The 22917-nt window shown below is 36.6% G+C and overlaps 1 protein-coding gene across 12 annotated transcripts in view; it reads right to left on the reverse strand.

The window, feature by feature from the left end:
* Positions 1 to 22917, reverse strand: part of CAP (Cbl-associated protein) — a 98540-nt gene that overhangs the window by 47902 nt on the left and 27721 nt on the right. Inside the window, exons 2-3 of one of the 12 annotated variants that reach the window (XM_017610455.1) lie at positions 3754 to 3760; positions 801 to 896 (exon numbers count right to left, since the gene is read on the reverse strand). The exons of the other annotated variants lie outside the window; for them this stretch is intronic. Of the exons in view, the coding sequence (XP_017465944.1) occupies positions 801 to 896; positions 3754 to 3760 (103 nt within the window). The remainder of the gene's footprint in view (positions 1 to 800; positions 897 to 3753; positions 3761 to 22917) is intronic. 12 annotated transcript variants of the gene reach the window in all.

A 22917-nucleotide genomic window follows, 5' to 3' on the forward strand; every position in this document is an offset into this window, starting at 1 on the left:
AGTGAAGTGTTGGAATTGATTTTTTTTTATGTGTTAATTATTCATATTTTATATTATATGTAAATGATTGTATTGCGCTTTTACCGATCTCAATATAATGGGCATTCCATCGTTGGTAACCGGTCCGATGCCGTCGACTTGCCGTCGACCCAATTGCGCCATTTTTCTGGGACGATCGTGCTCCGTTTCCGGTTCACTCATGTACTCATGTTTAACTTTAAAAACTGTAAATCGGTATTATAGAGTAAGGGTTTTTTTATATTGTAGTGGTGTTGTTACAAATATTGTTTATTTATTTTTTTTATTTAAGTAAAACTTAGGAATTAAAGAATTAAGTTATCACAAGAGGACAACTAACATTACTTTACAACACCGAGAGTTTAAATACATACATGAAAGGCATTAAAATAAAATAAAAAATAAAAATAAAAAAGTAGATAGACACATGCAAACACAACATACACGCTCTTCTTTAATTTTTCGTACCATCGAGGTATAGCTTTTAATGACTTTCTTGGGAAAAAAATCACTTATAAGCTAAACAAACTTCCGCTCGGAGCATGCATTAAAAATAATAAAGCATAAGTACTTTTTTGAGCAAAACTTCCTTAAAGAAAAAGTGCTGCAATGCACCATAACCCATAGAAAGTCCATAAACCCTTAACCCTTTCAAACACACTCGGCTTTATTTTGGCCACAAATAAGTGCGTAAGTGTTGTCGTGAATGTGAACGTTAGTACTTAATATGCGAGCGAGCGAACGTTATTACCGATTGCACCCGCCCTCTTGGCTATACTTACTGACTTCATTGGGCTTATAAAACGGCTGACCAGTATCGTTTCGGCGACGCGCTGCCGGCGAATATAACGCCGATGTGGAGGCAGACCTCTCGAATGCTGTAGAGGGTGTGAGAAAATGTGGTTAGAGATGGGTAAATTTGTTAAAATCCGCCTGACACTAGTTACAACGCAAATATTTTCAAATAATTGTACGAGTACACTTTACGACAAGACGAGACGATTCCCAACCCACATGAATTGAGAGAGAAAAAACATTAAAATTTATTTTACACAACAAGTCGCCGCTTAACACTTTCGCACATGCAACCGAGTATGAATAATACACAAAATGATTCTATGCCTGTGACGAGTTTGTAAGCGCAATTCGCATTTTTCAATGAACTAAATAAAATAAAGATTTACCACGAACACAACATAGAAATGACAGGTATGTATGCACATCTAACTGATTAAAAAACAAAAAAAAACAACATTTTTTAACCACCCATACTTTTGATTTTATCCGCAACACTCTGACTTCGTCCTGTGCCCACGTGATTGAGCAATGACGACTCAGACGGTATGGAGTCACAATAGTTGGTGCTGCCTGCCGAGCCGATCGTTGTGGTTGGCGTACTGAGATTCGTATAGCTGTAGGCAGAACGTGGCGAAGGTGCTGCATAGGAGCTGTCCGCATCGGTGGTCGCTGCGCCGCTATTGTTGTGACACCAAGGTGGCGGCACGGCTGGTGTACCGCTTGTACTCTGCTCGGGCAGAATGTAACGGCGTGGCAGTGTTGGTGATTCGAAACGTACAGGACGAAATTCTTTGCGACCGCTACTCGGTGATGGCTGAGGCGTCCAAACGGGTTGTGCAGCTTGTTGTTGTGCTGGTGCTGGTGCTGGTCGTGGTGGTGGTGGGGGCGTAGGCGTGCTGACCTTCGGATGTATGTCGTTCAAGTTGGTGAGCGATGTGTTGTTGGGTGTTTGTGTGCCAGGTGTCCAGATGCCTAAATGTGCAGGTGCACGAGCGGATTGGAATAGATGTACGGAGGTGGGGGGAGTGAAGAGAAAGTGATAGATCAAAAATGCAAACAATTCGTAATTTTACAAATTAATGAATGTATGAATGAGTGCTGTTGATGGTGATGACATGAATGAACGCGCTGACGATCACTGGGGGTGAAAAACGTTGACAACGACAAAAACGACACAGAAGAGGTAACAAACGAATTTTTTTATGGATACAAAATATGGAAGGAGCAGAAACTAAATTCTGTTTCAAAATACACAATACATCCTCACAAACTGTGGCTTCGAAAACATCAAAGATGCCAATTTAAGCAATACAGTTCACAAAGTTAAAAAATCGGGAGACACAAAAGGAATCTAAACGTCTGATTTATAAACCGGGTGTCCTACGTAACTTTTGCATATATAGTAAAAGCATGTGTATATATCCTATCTAAAGGAATGGACTCCCGCTCGAAACCGGGAGTCGATAGTACGACCAAACGATAGAGAACCCCCAACTTGGTAATATGTTCTTTACGCTTTCCAATAACAATATTTCCTGCATTTTAGAAGGGATAAATGGGTGGTCCAGGACACCCCATGTAACAGCTCAGAAGTCCACAGAAAATCAGAACATTTCACACTGTCTTGTTCCAGGTTCCAGGTCCATAGTTTTTTATGTAGCTCAGTTTCAATGCACTGCTTTTCCAGATAGCTTAGAATACAGAGAAGGGCAATGTCAAAGAAAGAGCTGTATACTCTCAGACTCTCCTGATAGAATGTTGTTGTTGGATTGACGAACGCTAGAAGCTTTCTTTATATAGGCAAACAGCATAGGATGTGGGAAGCAGTAGTTAATCTTTAAGTATTGCCCAAATTGAGCCTAAGCTAAGAAAGCTTTATTTGCGGCGCTTTGGTTTTCAATGAAAATACTTTTCTCTTTAATCTTGGACCCTTCCAGAAGTATGTAGTTTTTATTTTAACTAGAATTTCCAATGAAAAGCAATTGTGAGTTCTTAAATGGTCTCCTTCCAGAAAGTTAAAATAGCTTTCCATAAAGTGTTCTGGTGATACTTCTATTGAAAAATTAAATATGTGCATATCTAGATTTTTATAAGGATTACCTTCTTTACCCTGCAATTGATATCGTCCGCGTATGTCTTTCAAGAAAGATAATAATTGTAGTAGCGAATTCCGCCAAGAGATTTAGTTTCTTTTTCTGGCACAAAGCTGGGATTTGGAAAAACTCTCTACCGATGTCCATTTGTTTATTGGCATAGGATTACTAATCTTTATTACCTTTGTTGCTAAAATCTCTGAATTTTTTCTTGGTGAATTCGAAAGAGAAAGAATGAAGTAACTGATTAATTAGAGCGTGAAGAAGGCGTTATCGGAACGACCCAGATCTATATCTGGCCAAGAACTGTCACTCCAGCTGATTCCTAACGAACGATCGGGAGTTTTTATTTCGTTAAAACAACAACAAAAGTCAAGAAGGAACAATACGATAATAATTATGACTGATTGCTACTTCATGAGTATTAGGACAAAATAGGCGTTCGGCACACTCTTCACTGTGGTGGTTATAGGCTTGAAAAGTGCACAACCTGGCTCAACATGAACAAACGTGCTTTTCGAGACATCCAAGTACACCATAAGGAGCGCAAACCAGATGCACGAAAAGTGCACATGACATGAAGATAAGAGCAGATCAGAGGATATTAAATGCCTTAAGAGAAAGTGTATGTATGGCGTATCCATCATAACTAGGAACCTTAACAAAATGGTAAGGCGACAGTGAAACAATCAACCCAAGTACTGAAAAATTGCCTGTCTTTGCTTGGTCGTATTTCAAAAGGCGTTGCAATTGATGCTATTGCATTGCAAAAAGAGTTAGTTGCTGCAGAAAACTTTGTTCAAAATTAATTTATTGTTTGCTATGTGGTCAGATTTTACTCAACATTGTACCTAATAGCTCATAAGCTTCCAGCAAGCTTAATTTATTATTAACGTCCATAAATAGAATACCTTTGAAGTGGAAGATCATATACATTTTAATTAAAATGATTAATTTTTCATCAACAATCATCAGAGCAACTAATTTTAGATCAGAACGCCAACAAAATGCTTATTTTTAGAATAAAATATTCGTAATTGAGGAAATTTCCAATGGTCATATGGTTGGGCAATGACGTCTACGGCTAAGTGACGGTTGCTGACTGGAATTATTTCTTTATTTTAATGATGGAATAAACAAATGTGAATCAACGTAAGCAGATGAGGCTACGCTACTTATCTGAAAGTAGCCGCAGCTGGGAAACTGATTTGAAAAACTAAATGATTTAAGATTATTTGTGCTTGTGTGCGGGGGGAAAAAAACGACGAAACCATGAATGGGTTGATTTCTTTAGCAAGTTATAAAGAAAAAGTGCTTACTAAAATAAGTTAATGGTAGAAAAAATATATATATGCAAATAAAACCATAATTTTGCAGCAAAGCTATGAACTTATACAGGTCGTCAAAAATCTTATTTTGTGTGTGTGCATGTGTGTTTTTTTTCCCCAATTTCTGCATTCACCGCGCTTTTGTTTATAGGGTAAATGTATATATATTTGCGTGCAACACTGAACCGTCTAACCGCACAACAACAACAACAACAACAAGTCGTTTGCACCCAAAAAACAGAAACAGCAACATTTGGCAAATAGTCAAGAAATGGATAGCCAATAGTAGTGGCCAGCGGCAAAGTATGAATCATCCGCCTTGGCACACGTAGCTACAATCAGAGCTACATACGAGTATTAAAAGAACTGAGGAGTAGCCGCCGACAAAATCGCACAAAAACAAGAAGAAATAATTAAAAAATACACAACGTAGAAACAGTGGCGGACTCAGGTAGGGGAAATTGGGAAAATTTTCACTGAATTTTCAAAATTTTGAATTATGTACTTAATTTTCAATTTTTACTTTTTTTTGTATATTTTCGAATTTCTATTATTTTACACATTTAAAATCCATCCTGGAATGTAATAATGTGAAACATCACAAATTGTTGAAAAATTCTTATGTTCATGGTACTTGTGTGTAAAAAATATAAAATTCTTAGAATTCTAAAAGATATTAACATTTTAAAAAAATTCCAAAATATTTTCACTTTTCGGAACTTTTCCAAAATTTTGTATTGATATAACAAAGTTTGATAATTTTAAATTTTTTGAAAATTTTTTCAGTCTTCAAGAATCATGAAAATTTTTTAAACTTTCAAAAACGACGAAATATGAAAATATTTTCAACATTCGAAAACTTGATCAATTTTGTATATTCGACACTTTTACTTAGAAAAGATTTGTTAGAATTCCTACAATTCTCAAAATTTTTGAAAAATAAAAAAAATCTAGAAATCTAGTATTCATCATTATATTGAATTATTGTGATTTACTAAAATTTCTCAAATTCACAAAGTTTTGAAAGTTTTGGAATTCCATTCAAATTATTTAAAACGGGGAAACTTCAAGAAATTCAAAACTATCAAAACTCTAAAAATTTTAAATTGCGGTGATTTTTAAATTTATATATATACACGATATGTGTTGAAAAATTTCCTCCCCGCCCAAGAATTGCTGCTGGGTCCGCCCCTGGTAGAAAGTGGTATAATGAATAGTCTTTATGTACATGTGTAGTCGTATGCACAGCATCATTTATAGTCTCATAGCCACTAGTATATGTTCTAGCATTTTATTTAATTTTTTTTTTTAATTCTACTCTTTTTTTTTTGCTGCGCGTCTTTCTGCGCATCAAACACACCAAAATCACAAGTGTGCTCGTTGTTGTGTATATTTAGCCATTGTATGTTTGGTTGTATGTATGTCCATTTAGCGGTAGTAAATATGTAATTTCGACGCCTTCATAAATGAGGTTTTTAAATTTATCAGCCACCTGTAAGTGAACGAACGCTTTGAAGGTGGATGCCAACGCTAGAGACACCACCAAGTGATTCCTTGCGCTTGCTTGCGTACGTCTCAAGGGAATTGGCAACACTTCACCCACCACATCAGCGCTGACTCAACATTCAGTATTGGTTTGGATTTTGTCTTTTTCGATCTTGAGCTATTTTTAATCAATCAAAGTTTATGATAAAGGTGACATTTGGATGTCTCAATTTCTAGTGGTGATTTCCTTTGTTTAAGATTAAGCGGTATAAGAAAGTTATTTAAGTGACCTTAGCGAATGAATCTGGATATACATATAAATTCAAAGTTTGCTTTATTGTTGTACTTAGTACATAATTTATCCTTTTTCCCCCATTTTCCTTTTTCCTATTTTCCTTTGAAAAGCCGCTGGGCAGTTTTTCATAGAACCCCGACTTCTAAGAAGACTTTGTCATCCAAAAACTTGGCTTCTCGAGAACAACCGGCTCTTTCAGAATGTTAGGAAATCAAAAAGAAATGTTTCTTAAGATTACTTGCTGGGCAAGTCTGGTTAAGATAAGCCAATTGAAAGGCAGTAAGTAAGATAGTTCGAAAGATTTTCTTACAAATTAGCTCTCCTCCCAACCTTCATAGTGAAAAGCTTTTTTGACTGAAAGCACTTGCTCCAGCAGTCGCAATGGCCGAGCGAGCAAAGCAATTAATTCAATTTTTAGATTTTTTTGTTTTAAAAAGAAAAAGACATAACTTTTAATTTCATTATATTTATTTTTAGCAACTTTTTTTTTCTTTTTTAACATAATTTTCAGATTTAATTGTTTCAAAAAGAAAAAAATTTATATTTTTTTAATTTTTAAAAACTTATTTCGTTTTAAATGAACTTTTTTATTTAATTTTCTTTTAATTTTTGATGATTTTTTGTTTTTAAAGAAGAAAAATATTTTTTTTTATTAATTTAATTTAATTTTTAGAATCATTTTGTTTTTTTTTGTTAATCTATTTTTGGTTTTTGTATTTTTATTTCTTTTATATTTTAGTTTTTACTGTTTTAAAAAGAAAAAAAAACAACAAATTCTTGAATTTAATTTTTAGTAAACTCATTGCTAATGCTAATGACATACAGAATAATGCTAAGATCATGTGAAGTAATAGGATCGAGAAGAAGAAATTCGTCACTATCTTATTTGAAAATTTGCCTTTAGAAATTTCTACAAGAGAGCCGCATGTCAAGAAAATAAAGCGAGAAAGCTGTTTAATACTTCATCGGTTTATAATTAATCATCAAATGTTTCAGATGGGTTACATCCGCATTTCACGTTATGTGGTGGTCGCCACCTGACTTATAGTCTGATTATGGCAACTTAATGTAAGGTACGGCTCTCTCCTAAAAATTCTTTTAAATGGGTGTTGCTTATAATTGGACAGCCGAAACTTAACGTAACTTAATGCAATGTCGAAACCTGTTTCATTTTGATCCTCTAAATTCTACGTTCCGTTAAGTTAAGTTAAGTTGCCGTAATCAGGCTTTTAGTGTTTCTATAAAAACATCATCCATGTAACGAGTTCTCTACTACTCAAAAGAGAGGATCTATAAGGGAGAGGGTAATAGAATCTTTCTCTGCGTCACTTTTAGAGGTCCTGCAACACGTGCAGCCTGGATTTTCCCGTTAATCCCGGCCCCCTTTATCTGCCTTACATGTCTGCCAAACTTAGTTTTTTCTCCATTTTACCCCAGTTAGTCTTAATAGATAGTTTCTAAGTTCCAGCTTTTAAGAAGCGCACAACGTGCCCAACGTGCATCTTCCTTCGGAGGACGCCGCCGTAGTCGGGCCAGTTTCAGAAAACTTAACTAAAATTTCACCTTCCATAAGCTCTTAAGATGCGGTTAACCTATGCTGGTACTAGCAATACCGCCTTCATGAAATTTCTATGACAAAACCAAGATAATTTCTAGGATAACTAACCTATGCGGTTACTATTATGAGCGGTCTCCTGATAAAGCTCAACTATTGATAAAGCTCTTTTCCTCCACCTGAATTGGCTCTAAGGTGGAAATTCCTAATGTAGATTTCTCGACATTGTACGAAAAAACTCTGGAATTTAGGGAAAGGTTTTTTTCAAGAATAGCAGAATTTCTATAGGAAACTGGGAAGTACTCTCAACAACTCCAAAGCCTGGGAAATTTACAGAAAGATTTCGTGGCGTTACCTGTCCATCTGGTGCTCTCCAGCTCCCATTTCGAATCATTTTAGATAATAGGAAAACTGTCTGGACCCTGTCTAGATGTTCATTTCCAGCAGGGAAGTTTAAAACTCAAACTTTTTCAACTCGTTCAAAGAGCTGGGTTTCAAAGGTTATATAAAACCAATAAAAATGACTGGGGGCTACCACCGCAAAATACTGGGTTTATATCGCGGTAGTTAGAGCTATTCTCAACTATGACGCGTTGTTATAGTTGGAGCTGATTGCTACCAAAACCTATCTACTCAACATGCATAAGGTGCAACGAAAAGCATGCCTATACCCAACGGGAGCAAATTACACAATGCCCCAGGAGGTGCTAGAGACACTCCTGGACATTCCACCTATAGATATATACGTTAAAAGTGGCGCAGCTAAAAGCGCTCTACGACTCGGGGCTCTGGCAGACTGCGAACAACTTGCAAGGTGACGCCACAATCGTCGACAGAGCGGCGATTGTGTACAGTAGCTGTGGTTACCAGGTCACGGAAACTGATTTCAACAGCAGCTCCGATATTCATTTCCCCGATTTAAGCTTAAAATTGCTCCATACGATGACGAAATACCCATTGTCACGGATAGCTCCAGAATAGATATGGGGACAGGATCTGGCGTCTTCTCTCCGACATTATCTTTCTTGAAGGAGCCCCCAAGAGTCTTAGATCCGTGCAGCGTTTTCTAGGCAGAGATATAAGCAACTGACATGGCGGAAAAGCTGTGCCCACACTCCGGAAAAAAGGCCTCAGATTTCTGGGGGACCACTATTTCGAGAGCCGAGACAGCTTCGGGAAAACTCCATTGGAGGATCTGCAAGGATTCGACATAGAATCAGGATGGTTTAAAGACATGTAGGGATAGGCATGGGGAACCCTCTGAGCATGACAGTTGACCTCTGTGGACCCCGACTGAACTCCTTACAGAGCTGCCCGCATAACCTAATTTAACGCTGCATCTGCTCATCATTTTTCAGAAACTAAATTAATTTTTTCAGACTTTTACCTTTTTTGTAGTGTTTTTGAATTTTCTTTAGTTTATTTAATAGACGACTCTTATTGTACTTAATTGGCTTCGCATGAATTAGTCACAGATCCTTCCTCACAAGACCATCATACATGCATAGTGAGCGCGTAGGACCCCCACAACACTTTGAAATCACTTTTATCACAAAAAACACAAACACTTGCAATCGTACATCGCTTAGCTTAAGCTATGTAAGTGCTTACGACCCACACGCTGTGAAACATACTTGAAAGCACACTTCAATCTTGCTATCCCTGCAATGTCCTTTTACTGCCTGCGTAGCACCACAGGACTCTTTTGTGTCCACACTAGAATTGAAGAAGGAAATGTATTTTCCTGCTTGGACTTGAAAATACTCAGGTTTTTATTTAGTTTTCAAATCAGAGAGAATACTCGACGTTTCGCGTTTGCTGGCTGACTCCGCGCGCGTTTGGAGTCGACTGAATGTTGCGTGACATCGCGTAAGTAAACACTCCAAAAAGCTGCTTAAAAGCGAAGGCAAAAAATGTTGTCACTATTGTTGTTGTTGTCGTCGTCGATGATATTGTTGATTTGTTTGTGCTTGCTGCTGCTGTTGCTGTTGTGGCAGCTAAATGGCCACCGCAGGCGGAATAAATGCACTGCAAAAATCACTACCTTGTTGAATAGGTAGACGGACAACCAGACGGACGGATGGACGGAGGCATGAATTGTTGTGCCGGCGGACGGACGGGCGGGCGTAGGTCAGGCTAGGCATTCGGTAGATCCCAATGAGACGCAGGCAAGCAGCACACACCCAGTTTGAGTGGCATTAAATGAGTGCAGCAACAATAAAAACAACAACATACACTAAGTAGAGTACTGACAATGCCAACAACAACAATCTGTACCACTAGTTTGCATGTTGTACTTATGTAGTTACGGAACAAGGCGATCAATTACAAAAGCGAAATGGCAATGCGACAACAACCGGTGACTTAGCTACAGTCAACCAACGATTGAATGAGTCGAGTGCGTCAGGGGCGAACAATGCAAATCAAGCGGATTTTTTATTCTTACTTTGTTTTTTTAAGTTAATTTCAATCCATTTCTTTTTTAATTTGCCTTTTATACAACTTTTGATCAGTCAAGCATCAGTCAGTCAGTCAATCGTGCGCGTCCACGTCCGCGATGTTTGCGTACGCATACAATTTGAGCATTTGACAACATTTTGTTGTTGGTGTTATTGTTGCTTTGTTTGCGCGATTCCCTGCCGCTCCCTACGCTGTTGTATTGAACAATTAAACTAATAGTAATAACAACAACAACATCAAATCACATTACCGTCGATTTGTAGTCCATATTCGCATATACTGTCTAATTATTGGTTCTTTGGAATATTTGAGTCGCTTATTTCAGCAGTGGTTATATACAAACATATGTAGTAAAAACATATTCCACAAAGGGGCACAGCCGCGGGCCATGAAGCAATCGAACGCGCTTCCGGTATATGCGGGCGCGTATATGTCGAGGGCGCTAAGAGCGAGAACGCGCGCGCGCGCGCGCATGCACAAACACACACATACACATTCGTATGACCAAGTAGTTCACTATGAAAGCGCACCGCTTCAAGGCATTGAACCGCGCCGCGCTGCGCTGAACTATTGGTCATGCCGCCGCGCGCACACTGTCAGACATGAACAGCGCGCGGTGGTGCTTTCGGTAGCCGCAGAGTCAGTCAATCAATTCAAATCAATCGGAAATAAGCTTTTGTTAAATTTTTTGCATTACTCGCTTTTTAGAATAAAACTACGAAGAAAAAAAGTTTTTATAAATTAGGAACACACAAAAATAAATACAAAAACATAAACAGCAAACTATGGCTCGTAAAAATTTTCAGAACGCGAATCCAAAACAAGGCGCGTGCACAAGGAGCGCCGTTATAGCAGTGCATAGGAATCAGTGTGTGCGCGCCAGCCAGCCAACCTGCCCCGAATACACGACTCCAGCCGCCTTAATTGTAATCCGCTGGGTGTTTTTTTTATATTTTTGTTTTTGTTTACATGCCGCACATATGACAATTCTGGCGCGTTCAATGCCCGCGCGCCTACAGCTCATCATGCTAAATACGAGTACCTATGATGAGCTTTATTTAACGGAAAGGCGCGTTAAAATCACTAAACAAATTTTATTGATTTTCTGCAAGCCAACGTATACTATTTTGCGTGAAGTCAATGGGACATAATGGGACGCAAAGCGTCGAAAATCAGCTATGGTGTATAAAAGTTAGCAGCAAATTAGAGAAGTTGTTTGAAAACAAAATAAAAATGGGCAGTTAGGATTAGCCGCTGTCATCCGCTTTGGTGAGGACGCTAATGCTTTTAGTTGCGTGTCTGTGTGGCAGGTAGTAGTTTTATAAATCCAATGGCATTTTGCGGAGATTTCGTGTTATTTATGTATGCAAGCGTGTGTTCTCATGGCTTTGCTTTTATCAGGCCCTTAATAAGGTGTGGCGAATTAAATTGATTTTTCGTAGCATTGATTCCAGCTGATAAATTTTTTCTTTTGTGCACAAAGAATGTTGAGCGTGACCCAATTCGACTAAGAATAAAAAAGCAGATAGAAGGGAGTGATCAAGGTTTAGTAGCTGCTGTAAACATTTGATTACATCAATTTACATAGTTTGAAGGCAAACAAAAAATTTACGAGTATAAGGTAGAAAAGGGGAGTGAGTGTAGAGTTAATGAGTTGACTCAGGGCGACCAGTGATGCAAGGAACTAGAAGGAACGTATCGATTGCCCATGTTAAACCTTGTCCGACGGTTTCCTGCAAGCTTGGCCCTAAGTAAGTCTTAGGGAGGGGCAAAGCCACCCTGCTGGAATTCCGAACTTGACACCCTTACGTACGTAGCGGTTGAGGGAAATCTTCAAACTAGGAAAGTGTGCAGACTCTAGCGAATACTGGGACGACTGAATGTAGAGAGCTGCTAAGGATCTAATAAGCTCCTGCCAGTAGTTATCAGGTAGCAGTTGGGAGCTCTACTGTGTAAGACTAAGGAAAATTTAGAAAACTCCAGTCCAAGGGTTCAATAACCCAGGCACTCATGCTGAGAAATCACTTGGTAGATGGTCGTTTCCCATACAATCAGGCGGCAGAAGATTCAGGAAACAGTAGCGCATTTTTCAATAAACAACGAGTGCCAGTCACTGCCGAAATTCGACCGATTTTCTAGTTTTTTAAGGGCGTCGAATATTTTTGTCTCTTTTTGCTGTTGTTGTTGTAACAGCATACCAACACTCCAAAGAGATTTAGGAAATACTGATGGAAGTCCTTGGCTTTGTATACATCTGGGTCGTTCCGCGTGCATAGCCCCGACTGTCGTGGTCTTTGTTTTAGTCGCTGTCTTCATATTTGCCTTCGCAGTCACCTTCGCATTCATTTTAGTCGCAGTCGTCGTTTTTGTCCTCGGATCGTATCGAGGTCCAAGGGTGGCAGCAAGGCATGAGGTCGGCTGACTCGGTACATTGGTCCCTGCATATGTATATAAATCGCTCCAACATGAACAAATAGATAGTACACTGGCATTAATGGTAACGGTGAGGTAGACAATCTCGCCAAAGAAGGAAATCTTTCGGCAAACGCACCGCTGGAAGATGGGCCAATTTCACTGCAATAATACAGCAGGCAGGAAAGTTGTGTGCTACAGGGTCTCATGAGCCACGTACGATAGCAGGCTCGTAATGTTTATTTTACCTCTTAAGCCGCATTCTTTAGAATGAGAAAACTATGAAGCATACTGATTTTCCGGGAGTGTAGTCTGTGGCCTCCTGGGGGTAGGTTTCAGCCGCTAAAACAGAGCACAGTTTGATGAGTAAACTAAAGCTTTTGGAACTTTACTCAACTTTCTGTCTCAGAAAAGCGGTAATGCTATAAGACTGAATCCATTATTGCAGCTATAAGGCTGTAGATTCCGTCACTCCAGAATTCTAGTCATTTATCCAAATGCTTTTAGGTGCACTACCACACAGAACGAGTTTTTCATACGAAATTCATCTGGGAACCATTGATAAGATAATTTTGTTCTTAGCTCTAAGCCGGATCTAAAGTTGAAAGGCGGATATATTCGAAAGTAATTGAGATTTGAACTCACACAACAATAGTGCATATCAGAACTATGTATATGACAGCCACATATTTACAAGTTTGGACTATTTATTTTTTAACTTAATTTTATTATGGTTTTATTAACTTATTCTGTAACAAACCCCACTCAAATCCGAGTTTTGAAATTTGTACAAAAATCTAAATAAATTTGCAATTTTACACTTTTATAGCCCATAAAATTCAAAATTATGTTTTCCCATAGTGCTTATCATAACTGTATGGCACCCACTTATTGACATGTTTTGATTATTTATTTTATTATTTAATTCTAATTACTAACCGACCTCAAAAAAGTAGGAGTGTGTTCGTAAATTATTGTTATATCGAAAAAAAATGCACAAAACCCTCAACAAAAGAATAAAAAAATCGAAAAACGATATTTTTTTTATTTATTTCGAACTTGAACTAAAAATTCTGAAAAAATTTGAAATTATGGTGAAACGTTTTAAGTTTTGTACAAAGTTTGCGCCATGGATTTTGTTGTGAAATGACTATATTTTTAAAAGCAAATAATTAAAATTAAATAGTAAAAAAAAAGAGTCAAAACTTGACATTATGTGAGTGTCATATAGTTATGATAAGCACTACAGGAAAAAGCATAATTTAGTTTACGCCTAATTTATAAAAACAACATAACAAAATAGTATTTTTTTTATCTAGTACACTAAAAGTAAAAGATTTTTTGACAGCACTCTCTTAAAATTTTTCCTTGCCCACTAAGTTTTAAATCGTGGCCATCAGCAGCTCTTTCATAAACTAAACCACCAGCTACTTATACATGAGCGTGAACTTGAGCCAAAGTAAATAAAATATATCCTATACATTACAGTACTGCATGCCACCTACACGCGCAGACCTGGCAATGGCCCTGGACCAGAAAATGTATAAAATATGCCTTTGAAAGGTTGTTTCAAGCAATAATTTCCGAATATTTTACCGCATGCAAGTGTATATTTTTTCCATAAAACATAGCACAAATGGCGTGAAGTCATCTAATAAATAATCGTACACATATGTATGTATGTACATATGTTTGTATCTACATGTGTTTATAAATTAGTGACTGAATAAATGATGCGATATTGTTTTACGAACTATGGAAAACAACCCACTCTCTCCATTTCACCCTACAGAAGCTGCCAATAAAAATACGATTACTAACGACAATACAAATCTATTCATAAGCTTAATGCTGGTGGCAGCAGTAAAAATACCAGAAAATCTTTATTATGTTGACGCCAATACAAACAAAAAAAATATTTAAATATAGTAGTCCGCTGCCCAAAATTATGCGTTGATGGATTGGATCAAAGATTAAAAAAAAGGTCGAAAAAAGTGTAGAAAAAAAACAACAAATTGCTGACAGTTCATTTCCAGCGGGTGGCAGCTGACGAAAAAAAACACTGAATAGGAAAATAAAATAAAAAAGTGGTGAAAAGAAAAACGAAAGCGAAGGTGCTGTGTAGCCAACACCACGATTCAAACGCTGGACAATGGCAGTTCGTATATTCCCTCATATTCCGTGGTGTGACAGAATGACGTACAGTGGGTATTAACTGTGAAAATATGCCACAGCTGACAACAACACTCAAAGGAGGAGAATCACAATCAATGAATCCGGAGCTTAAATAAATAATATCTTTCAAAAAAAAAAAAAAACTTCGCAGTTTTAGTTTTAGATGCTATGCCCATAAAAGTTTTTATTTTTGTTGAAAATACATGTACCGAGTGCCGAAATAGAATTTTCGTGAAGTTTCTGAAAAATTTGTTTTTCTATTTTTTTCAATTTTAGCTTCATTAACCCCACATTAACATTAACAGTGTTCAAAAATTTATTAACATATTTTATATGTTTAGGCAAACTATGTTAAAGACTGCTAGAACATTCCCATTCCGTTACATAATTAACTATATTACGAGAATTATGAGCCAACCCATGTCAAATCGGCCAACGTTTGGAATAGACCATTTTTGATTTGGAAGAATTTGGGTCAGAAATTCCTTTTATCATATGACAAATTTCTGCAAAAAAAACAATAAAAATTTCGGAAGTTCAAACTTTCACAGTTCCCGGATTTTGCAAGTTTATTTTTTAAATATCTCTGGAACTATTAACTATAGGGTCATTCCATTGAAAAGAGGAAAACGACATAAATTTAAATATGCCCTAATTATCTCTATTTCAGTAGTAACCTCTTTTTAAATGACAACATTTCATTGACCTCTGGGAAAATACTAAAAATATTTAAAAAAATTTGTAATTTGTGTCTATGGAAATTTTTATTTCATGGATAATTACTTTACACCAGTCACAACTTTAAATACACAGGTTTACAAAAAAAAAGTGCATGCATATTAAACCAAACCTATATGTCCCTATGTTATTCGACACGCTGAATGCGAATCCGAAGTCCGTTAGTCTCCACCACGTAAGGTTCGTGGTCAGTTGAAGGTCAAGTAGGGAAAAATTCCTTGAATAAACCTGAAAATTCATATACATAAGGTTTTACATTCCTTGAACCCGAATCCGAGGTCCGTTAACCTCCATAATGTCAACTTCGAGGTCATTTGAAGGTCAAATAGGACATAAAATTTATGCAATAAAAATTAAAAAAAAAAATTGTTTTTGTTGTCACTGAAGCCGAGTATGGAGGTCCCTTAATTCCTCAAGGTCATCTGGAGGTCAGGCCAAGGTCGTCCCAAGGTCAAATTCCGATGAATTTTATTGAATTTTCAGGTTTATTCAATGAATTTTTCCCTACTTGACCTTCAAATGACCACGAACCTGACGTGATGGAGGCTAACGGACCTCGGATTCGCATTCAGCATGTCGAATAACATAGGGATATATAGGTTTGGTTTAATATGCATACACTTTTTTTGTTTGTAAACCTGTGATATTTTTTTAATATTTCTATGAAGATTATATAAACCTCATTTTTATTGAAAACGAAAGCGCATAATTCATATTTTACAATAAAAAAAAACTTCGTTCGTGGAAATTTTTTTGGCTAAATTTCAGCTTTGAGTGCGCAAGGGTAAAATATAGTTCTTTTCAATGTCCCACCAGTCCCATTCATTAAAATGATAGTTACATGAAACTAAGAAATCGTTTGGTTTTTTTGTTAAAGCAATTTTATACACTAGTTATAATTCTATGCTAAAAAATATCTTTCGCTGTTGTATAAATTCCGACAATATAGTTAAAATCCACACTTGATCACATTCTGGAGTAAAATGTCCCACTAGTCACAATGGAATGGCCCTATAGCTAAAAAAAAATGATTCTGCTCTCGTCTTAAAGGTGATATTTGGGTTTATATTAGGGCTATGCGATTATTCGATTACCCGAGGAAGTTGGTTAATCAGTTATTCGATTAATCAATTACTCGACTAACCAAGATTTTGTTTACTCAAAACGATGATTAATCGAGTTATTTAAAATATGATTATTTTTATTATGTGTATTTTTTAAAAACATTTATGTCGCCTAAAAGTAGTCACAAAGAAAATACCCTAAAACTAAGTGGCTCCATAATTATGGCATGAGGTTCAGCGTTTTGCTATCACAACATTCTAAGGTACATATAATTAAAACAAACCGATATAAACAAAATATTTCAAACAACAAGATTTATAATCCAAAATGTCTAACAGCTGGTTTCACCAGCAATTTAAATGGAAAATTATTTTTTATTTTCTGGAAATTTCCATATGAAAGTAAAAAAATAAAAATAAAAATCAATTTTCACTTAAATTGCTTCTGTGAAATTGGCTGTAAGTTGCATATGGCCAACAACGTTCCTCAAAGGGTTAACAAACTCGTACATTTATTTTATTAGCTCGAAAAAGTCCAAAGCCGACCTTTTTTTCTTAATCTGCGAACATTTTTCTCATTTTTTTTACAAACCCATATAAACCTTCGAGCACTTAAACTGCTGCTCTGTGTTGTGTATTTAATAATTTCATTCACTTTCTTTATGCGCTTACATTTTCTTTCAAAACTCACACACTGTATTTGCCCAGCGCTACACGCCCACGGAAAAAATCAACTGCGCGTCATACAATAAATTTAGATTTTGTTTATATTTTAATAAACGTAGCGGATGGCAGCTAAAAGAGAAGCTGAACGCACAAAAGGACGGCATCGATGGCTAAAACTATGATGGTGGACCAAATGCGGGAACTTGAAAAAATACTGCATATTTTGTACAAAGCGCTGTAATAAAATATTTCCTAATAGTACATCATCCAGCAGCGGCATACCAAACTGATTACAAATAAACAAATACATATATAAATGACCACTTAAAATTTTATGAAAACTGTGATGGAAACCACAAACTAATTCGAGAGGAGGAATAAAACATCTGAACAGCACAAAATACTGAATGTGCTTACAACTGAGCTGTATCGGAAAACCGCTAAAAATAAATGGTAATAAATTTTCAGAAAATAAAAGTTCAGCTGAAGTGGTCAATGAGAAAGCAAAAATTAAAAAAAAAAATTCAGAATGTCTAATAATTCAAAGAGAATACTTGGAGGTGGAGGAAGACACATATTAGCAGCGTGTCCACTTGCTGCCGGAGAAAAAGTGCTAATGCCGTAGACAGTAGAAGAACAACAAGAAAGGAGTACAAATATCAACGTAAAATAACGAGTATGACTCAACTAACTCGCCAATTGTCTGAGGAGTCATCACCAGTATTCGCTAAAGTCCGTCAGAACTGTGAGCGAAGGAATGCGTGTGAAAGCGCGAAAGATCGCAAATTCAAGATAGCCAGTCAGCCAGCGGTTAATTGGTGACAGAAGTCGGAATTGGGGCACACGAACTCATAAACTAAGCGCAAAGTTTAACCGACCCGGTTGATGCGGTTCTACGGAAGCGCAATTGAATCAACGATGCCCGCGATAAGTTGCTGGAGAAGTGATGGTGATGATAATAAGGCGGATGATGATGATGAAGAAATGTACGGCATGCGTAGCGATAATGGAACGCTTCGCGAGCGTCCACTTGAGCTTGTGCATTGCATTACCTGAGCCAGTCGGCGCGGTCGCTTTGAATTTCGGTACGAACATGCTGCTCGATGGCGTTTGCTCTGCAATTTAACGGGAAGGAAGAGTTGGAGAGTTTTAGAAATTTTCACTTGACAGCTATTTAGACTAGCGTGTGATATGTGACACTTTAATTGAAATTTATTTATTTTTTTTCAACTGCGCTTAACACAACTAAGCGTTACATCACTAGCAACACTAAACTAATTAGTTTATTTTTTGCCATTAATTTTTATTTTTATTTTTTTTTTTTTAACATAAACGCAAAATTTCATATTTTTTAATTACTTTCTTTCACCGACTCTTTAAAAAAAACACACAAAATAAACACTTTTATGCTGCTATTTGTACATATACGAATATCCGACTAACCCTGTCCCATTTTGCAGTTTAGCGCCTCTACAAAATTTGTATTTCAAAAATAATTTCAAAACCGAGAAAACACACACAGATCCGTATCGAACGCGCTGGGTTGTGGGTTGTGCGCGCCTTTGCGTCCGCCGCTCAACTTGTACCAAATTTTCGATTTATTTTGATTTTATTTTTGCTTTCGAAAAGCGTTTTCGAATCAAACGAGCATATGTATGTATGTATTTATGTAGATCGCCGCGCGCAGATGGACGAATAGTCTCAAGTACGAATGGACTATTAGCTGCTGATCGGTTGGTTGTTTGGTTGGCTGGCTGCGTCGAGCTGTTGGCACAGCGCACGTCTGTGCTTTTTCTTGAATTCGTGCAATTGTGTACAAATGCTCTTTGGCTGTTTTTTTTTTTTTTTGTTTAATTTCACTATAATTTCGAAAAATCGCCGAAAGGTTGAACGTGGCATACAAAAGTTTTTCTTTTTATGAATATTTTGCGTGCAGAAAAAAAGCATTTTGAAACTTTCGTAAACAACATAAGGCATGCGCTCTGCAATGCTCAGTGGACAGTTGTACCGACTGTATGTCCGTATAGACTGGCTGACTGATAACTGATATTTACAGAAGGCTGTCTAATTTGATTCAAAATGTCTTTTAATAAAATACCTGCGACAAGAAAGGTGTCACATTGGCTGCAGAGGCTGTAAAAAAGGCGGTGATTGTCTCTCGGCAAATTTCATTGCAAAGTTATGTTCGCTGACTAAGAGTAATCAGGCCCCGCCATACAGGTGGTGTACACCAACATTAGAAGGCATCCTGCTATTGTCTGGAGTGTGGCGATTTGATAGGTCTGTATCAACGTCGACTGCATCCCACTAGCAACTCTTCCTTGTTGACGAGGAAGTTCGAGATGTATAAATTAAACAGTGGTGGGGAGAAGACATCAACATATACGACCACCAGTTTAATTCTGCTTGGTTTCGCGGTTTGACCTCGAACGAATACTGACCACTCCGATAAAGCGTCGTCTACCATTTAAGGATGGGATGTCAGGGTTTTGGCTACAAGTTTATCAGTAGCGGGGGTCAGGTACAATGCAAAGTGTGTCGTAGTAAGGCCTCATGTATCGTCACTACTGGTAAGAGTAACAAGAGTCAACATGCATAGTCCATCCGGTCCAATGGCTTTGGGGGCTTTTGCCTTCTTAGTTTCTGAACTATATCGCAAGTGAAAGTAACATTCGTAATAAGTTTTTAGAGGTTGTGTAGCCGCGATGTTTGGCTTCACGCACCGAAGTAAGCAGTATGAACTGTCGACTAAAATGGCTTGCACATTTATACGGGTCTAACCAGACGCAATCGCTCTTTCCACTAATTCCGTAAAGCTGGTCACCCTAATTGGCTAGTACAGCAGCTAAAGTTAAGAATTTCTCGAGTCTACCGGAAGATATGAAGCGTGACACAGCAGCGGGGTTCCACCTTGCGATACTGACGCTCGACAATATGACTGCTGATGTTGGGAGAGAGAAGCTTGAAGCACAGAAATGACGGCAAAAAGAGTAAATAAATTCCAAGTTGGACAGAATCTTAGTTACTTTAGAAGGCAGAGGGCGCAAAATTAATAATAATTCAATTTTAATTATTCCATGAAAACGACTGCTAATTTTAATTCAAAAGTTCAATTTTGTTACTCATACGGCCTCTTCGGAAATTCGGGTAGTTTTCTAAATTACACTTTACTTTTTATCTATGGGCAATAAAATAGCTACTTTCTATGTGGATTTACTCATAGTTCGAAGTATGTTTGCAGCAGCAACTTTTAACTGAACAGTTCAAAATTTAGGTAATTATTGCTGAAATAAAATATTTATATATAGAAATCCAGAAAATTTTACTAAAATTATAAAATTTTTAGTAATTTGCGGCTGCAGGTATACTATAATATTGACACATTTTTATTAAAATTAATTTTTGATCTATCAAAAAACAAACATAAAGTACATCAGTAATACCACTTTATTCTGTTGATTCGAATTAAAAACAAAAAAGTTAATTACGAAAATGGTGGAAATATAGTGCAAACTAATAAAATTATGTACAAAATCTCTTCAACAGCGCCAGTGTACCTGTGCAGATCGGTGCAGCTGCTTTTTTGTTTTTCATAATGTAGTATGTAAAAGTATATGCATGTAAAGAATTATTCGTTTTGGAAAAATCATGCAGAAGTAGAATAGAAAAAAATATAATATATATGTATGTGCATACATATAAACTTTTCTATGTATTGTTAGCTTATATAAAAACTTTTCCACACATAAAAATGTATAGAAAAAGCTTTTTAGAAACATTAACAACTTTCACTCAAAACAAATTTGTGAAAATTCTAAAAGCTCCGAGGTTACTCAATTAAAAACTGATATTCTATTTTAAAAAGTTCAAATACTAAGAGTGAGTTCAAAAGTTATTCACGGTACTAGGTAGCACGTACATATGTATGTATGTACACTAGGGTGGTAAAAGAAAAAGTAAAGTGGGAATGTTAAAGCGCCCCCCTAGGATGGTTATATTTCGAAAACAATATACCCCTATTTTTTATTTTAAAATCTAAAAATATTTAGGCTTTGAGCGCATATTCTTGAAAATTAATATTTTTTCGATCGAGAAACTGTGTTTCTCTGCAGGGGATTCCCAATAATAATTCCCAATTGTTTATTTAACGATTTTTTAATACTAAAGATTTTTTTATTGGTCCCCCATTGCATCTTTATGGTTTTTTATGGTTTTTATTATTGAAAACCTACTGAAGAGAAACAAAGCTTTCCGATAGAAAAATATTGATTTTCTATGATTCTATACCATTTCTTTGAAAAATTGGTTTTCCAACATAAAATACATGGAAAACTTTGAGCGTCCTCTAAAAATTTTTTTGATTTTGATTTTGATTTGATCCAAGGGGGTGTGAGCATAAAAATTCCGACTTCACTTTTTCACATGCATTTTTGGACCATCCTAATGTACAAACAACAAATATCTATGCGTTGCTAAATGCCTGCGCAGCTCATTAATATTAATGTGTTTGTAAAAAGTCTCAACTTTTCACTCGAATACCGAGTGTTTACAGAAAAATCATCAGGTGTGATTGCACGGATTATGCGCACAATGTTGGGAGAGATTGAACGCAGAGTAACCAATACAAGCGTCACGTACTTAATGCGCAGTCGACGCCACTGCCGCCGTCCTATTAGCAGCTTTTTGTTGCCTTTGTTGTGTTTGCATTTACAATTTTAGTAAATGTGCTAATGAATGAACATTAGGTTAGTTTACACGAATGCTTTCCTAACCTAGAGACACATTTTCTAGTATGTGGTACACATACATCCATATAGTACACATGATCTTTCTTTCATCATCTGCCTATCGATCATTTTTAGAGACACATTCACTTTTTGTTAACGCAGCATTCTCGCTTTCATTTGCTCGATATATGTATGTAGGTACTACATTAAGGTGTATCACGGAAAAAAGTTTACGTGTGAATAAGTTTTATTTAAATACTTCTGTCTAGAAAAAATTTTGGGTGTACAACTTTTTTTATAACGTTCTCATTTGCTATCTGACTTTTAAATTTTTTTATGTCACCGAAAAGGCCTCGCTCAGAACTATAATTAAATAAAGCCTAACCCTTTTTAGCAAGGTCTTCACCGTTTTGTGAGTTTTAGATTTATAGTATATCTACAGATAGTAATTCCAGAATTAGTGAAGGTATAAATTAAAACTGTTTTGAAGGCCAAAACTGTTTAATGACCAATTATAGTCCTGAGCGAGACCTTTTCAGCGAAATAAAGATTAAAAAAAAACGGATATAAAATAAGAAAGGTGTAGCAATAAACGCGACTTAGCGGGTTTTAGCGGTTGCCTTAAAAATTTGTTTAAACCCAAAATTTTCTGTCTACTTAAGTGTTAAAATAAAACTGACACACGCTAAACTTTTTTCTTTCATATGTCGTGATACGGCTTAATGTACATACATACATATGTTTGCATGTGGGTATCTTTGTCGCCTTGGATAGCGCATCATGTCACGCCTGATAGATAAGTAAATTTACTTAAAAATATTTATATATAAATAGGCCGCTAATATGTTTGGCTGTTTGTTTGTCTCCATGCAGTCAGTCTCATACGTTGACTTTTGTACGCGCAGATTGCATCTGTTTGACATTTAGTCGTTTGAACAGAAAATTCTTACAAGTTGTACATTTCGTTTCTTGGCTAAAATTGGATTTTAATGACACACTTTAAAATTTTTGTAGACATTTTTTATTTTTTCATTTTTAAATATGTTTGCATAATAGACGAAAATGTTATGTGTAAGGCATGTTCTTAGTGCTCATTAAATTTA

The sequence above is a fragment of the Rhagoletis zephyria genome, unplaced genomic scaffold, assembly GCF_001687245.7.
Source record: "Rhagoletis zephyria isolate East Lansing unplaced genomic scaffold, Rhagoletis_zephyria_1.1 Rzeph_scaffold_00001, whole genome shotgun sequence".
NCBI lineage: Eukaryota > Metazoa > Arthropoda > Insecta > Diptera > Tephritidae > Rhagoletis > Rhagoletis zephyria.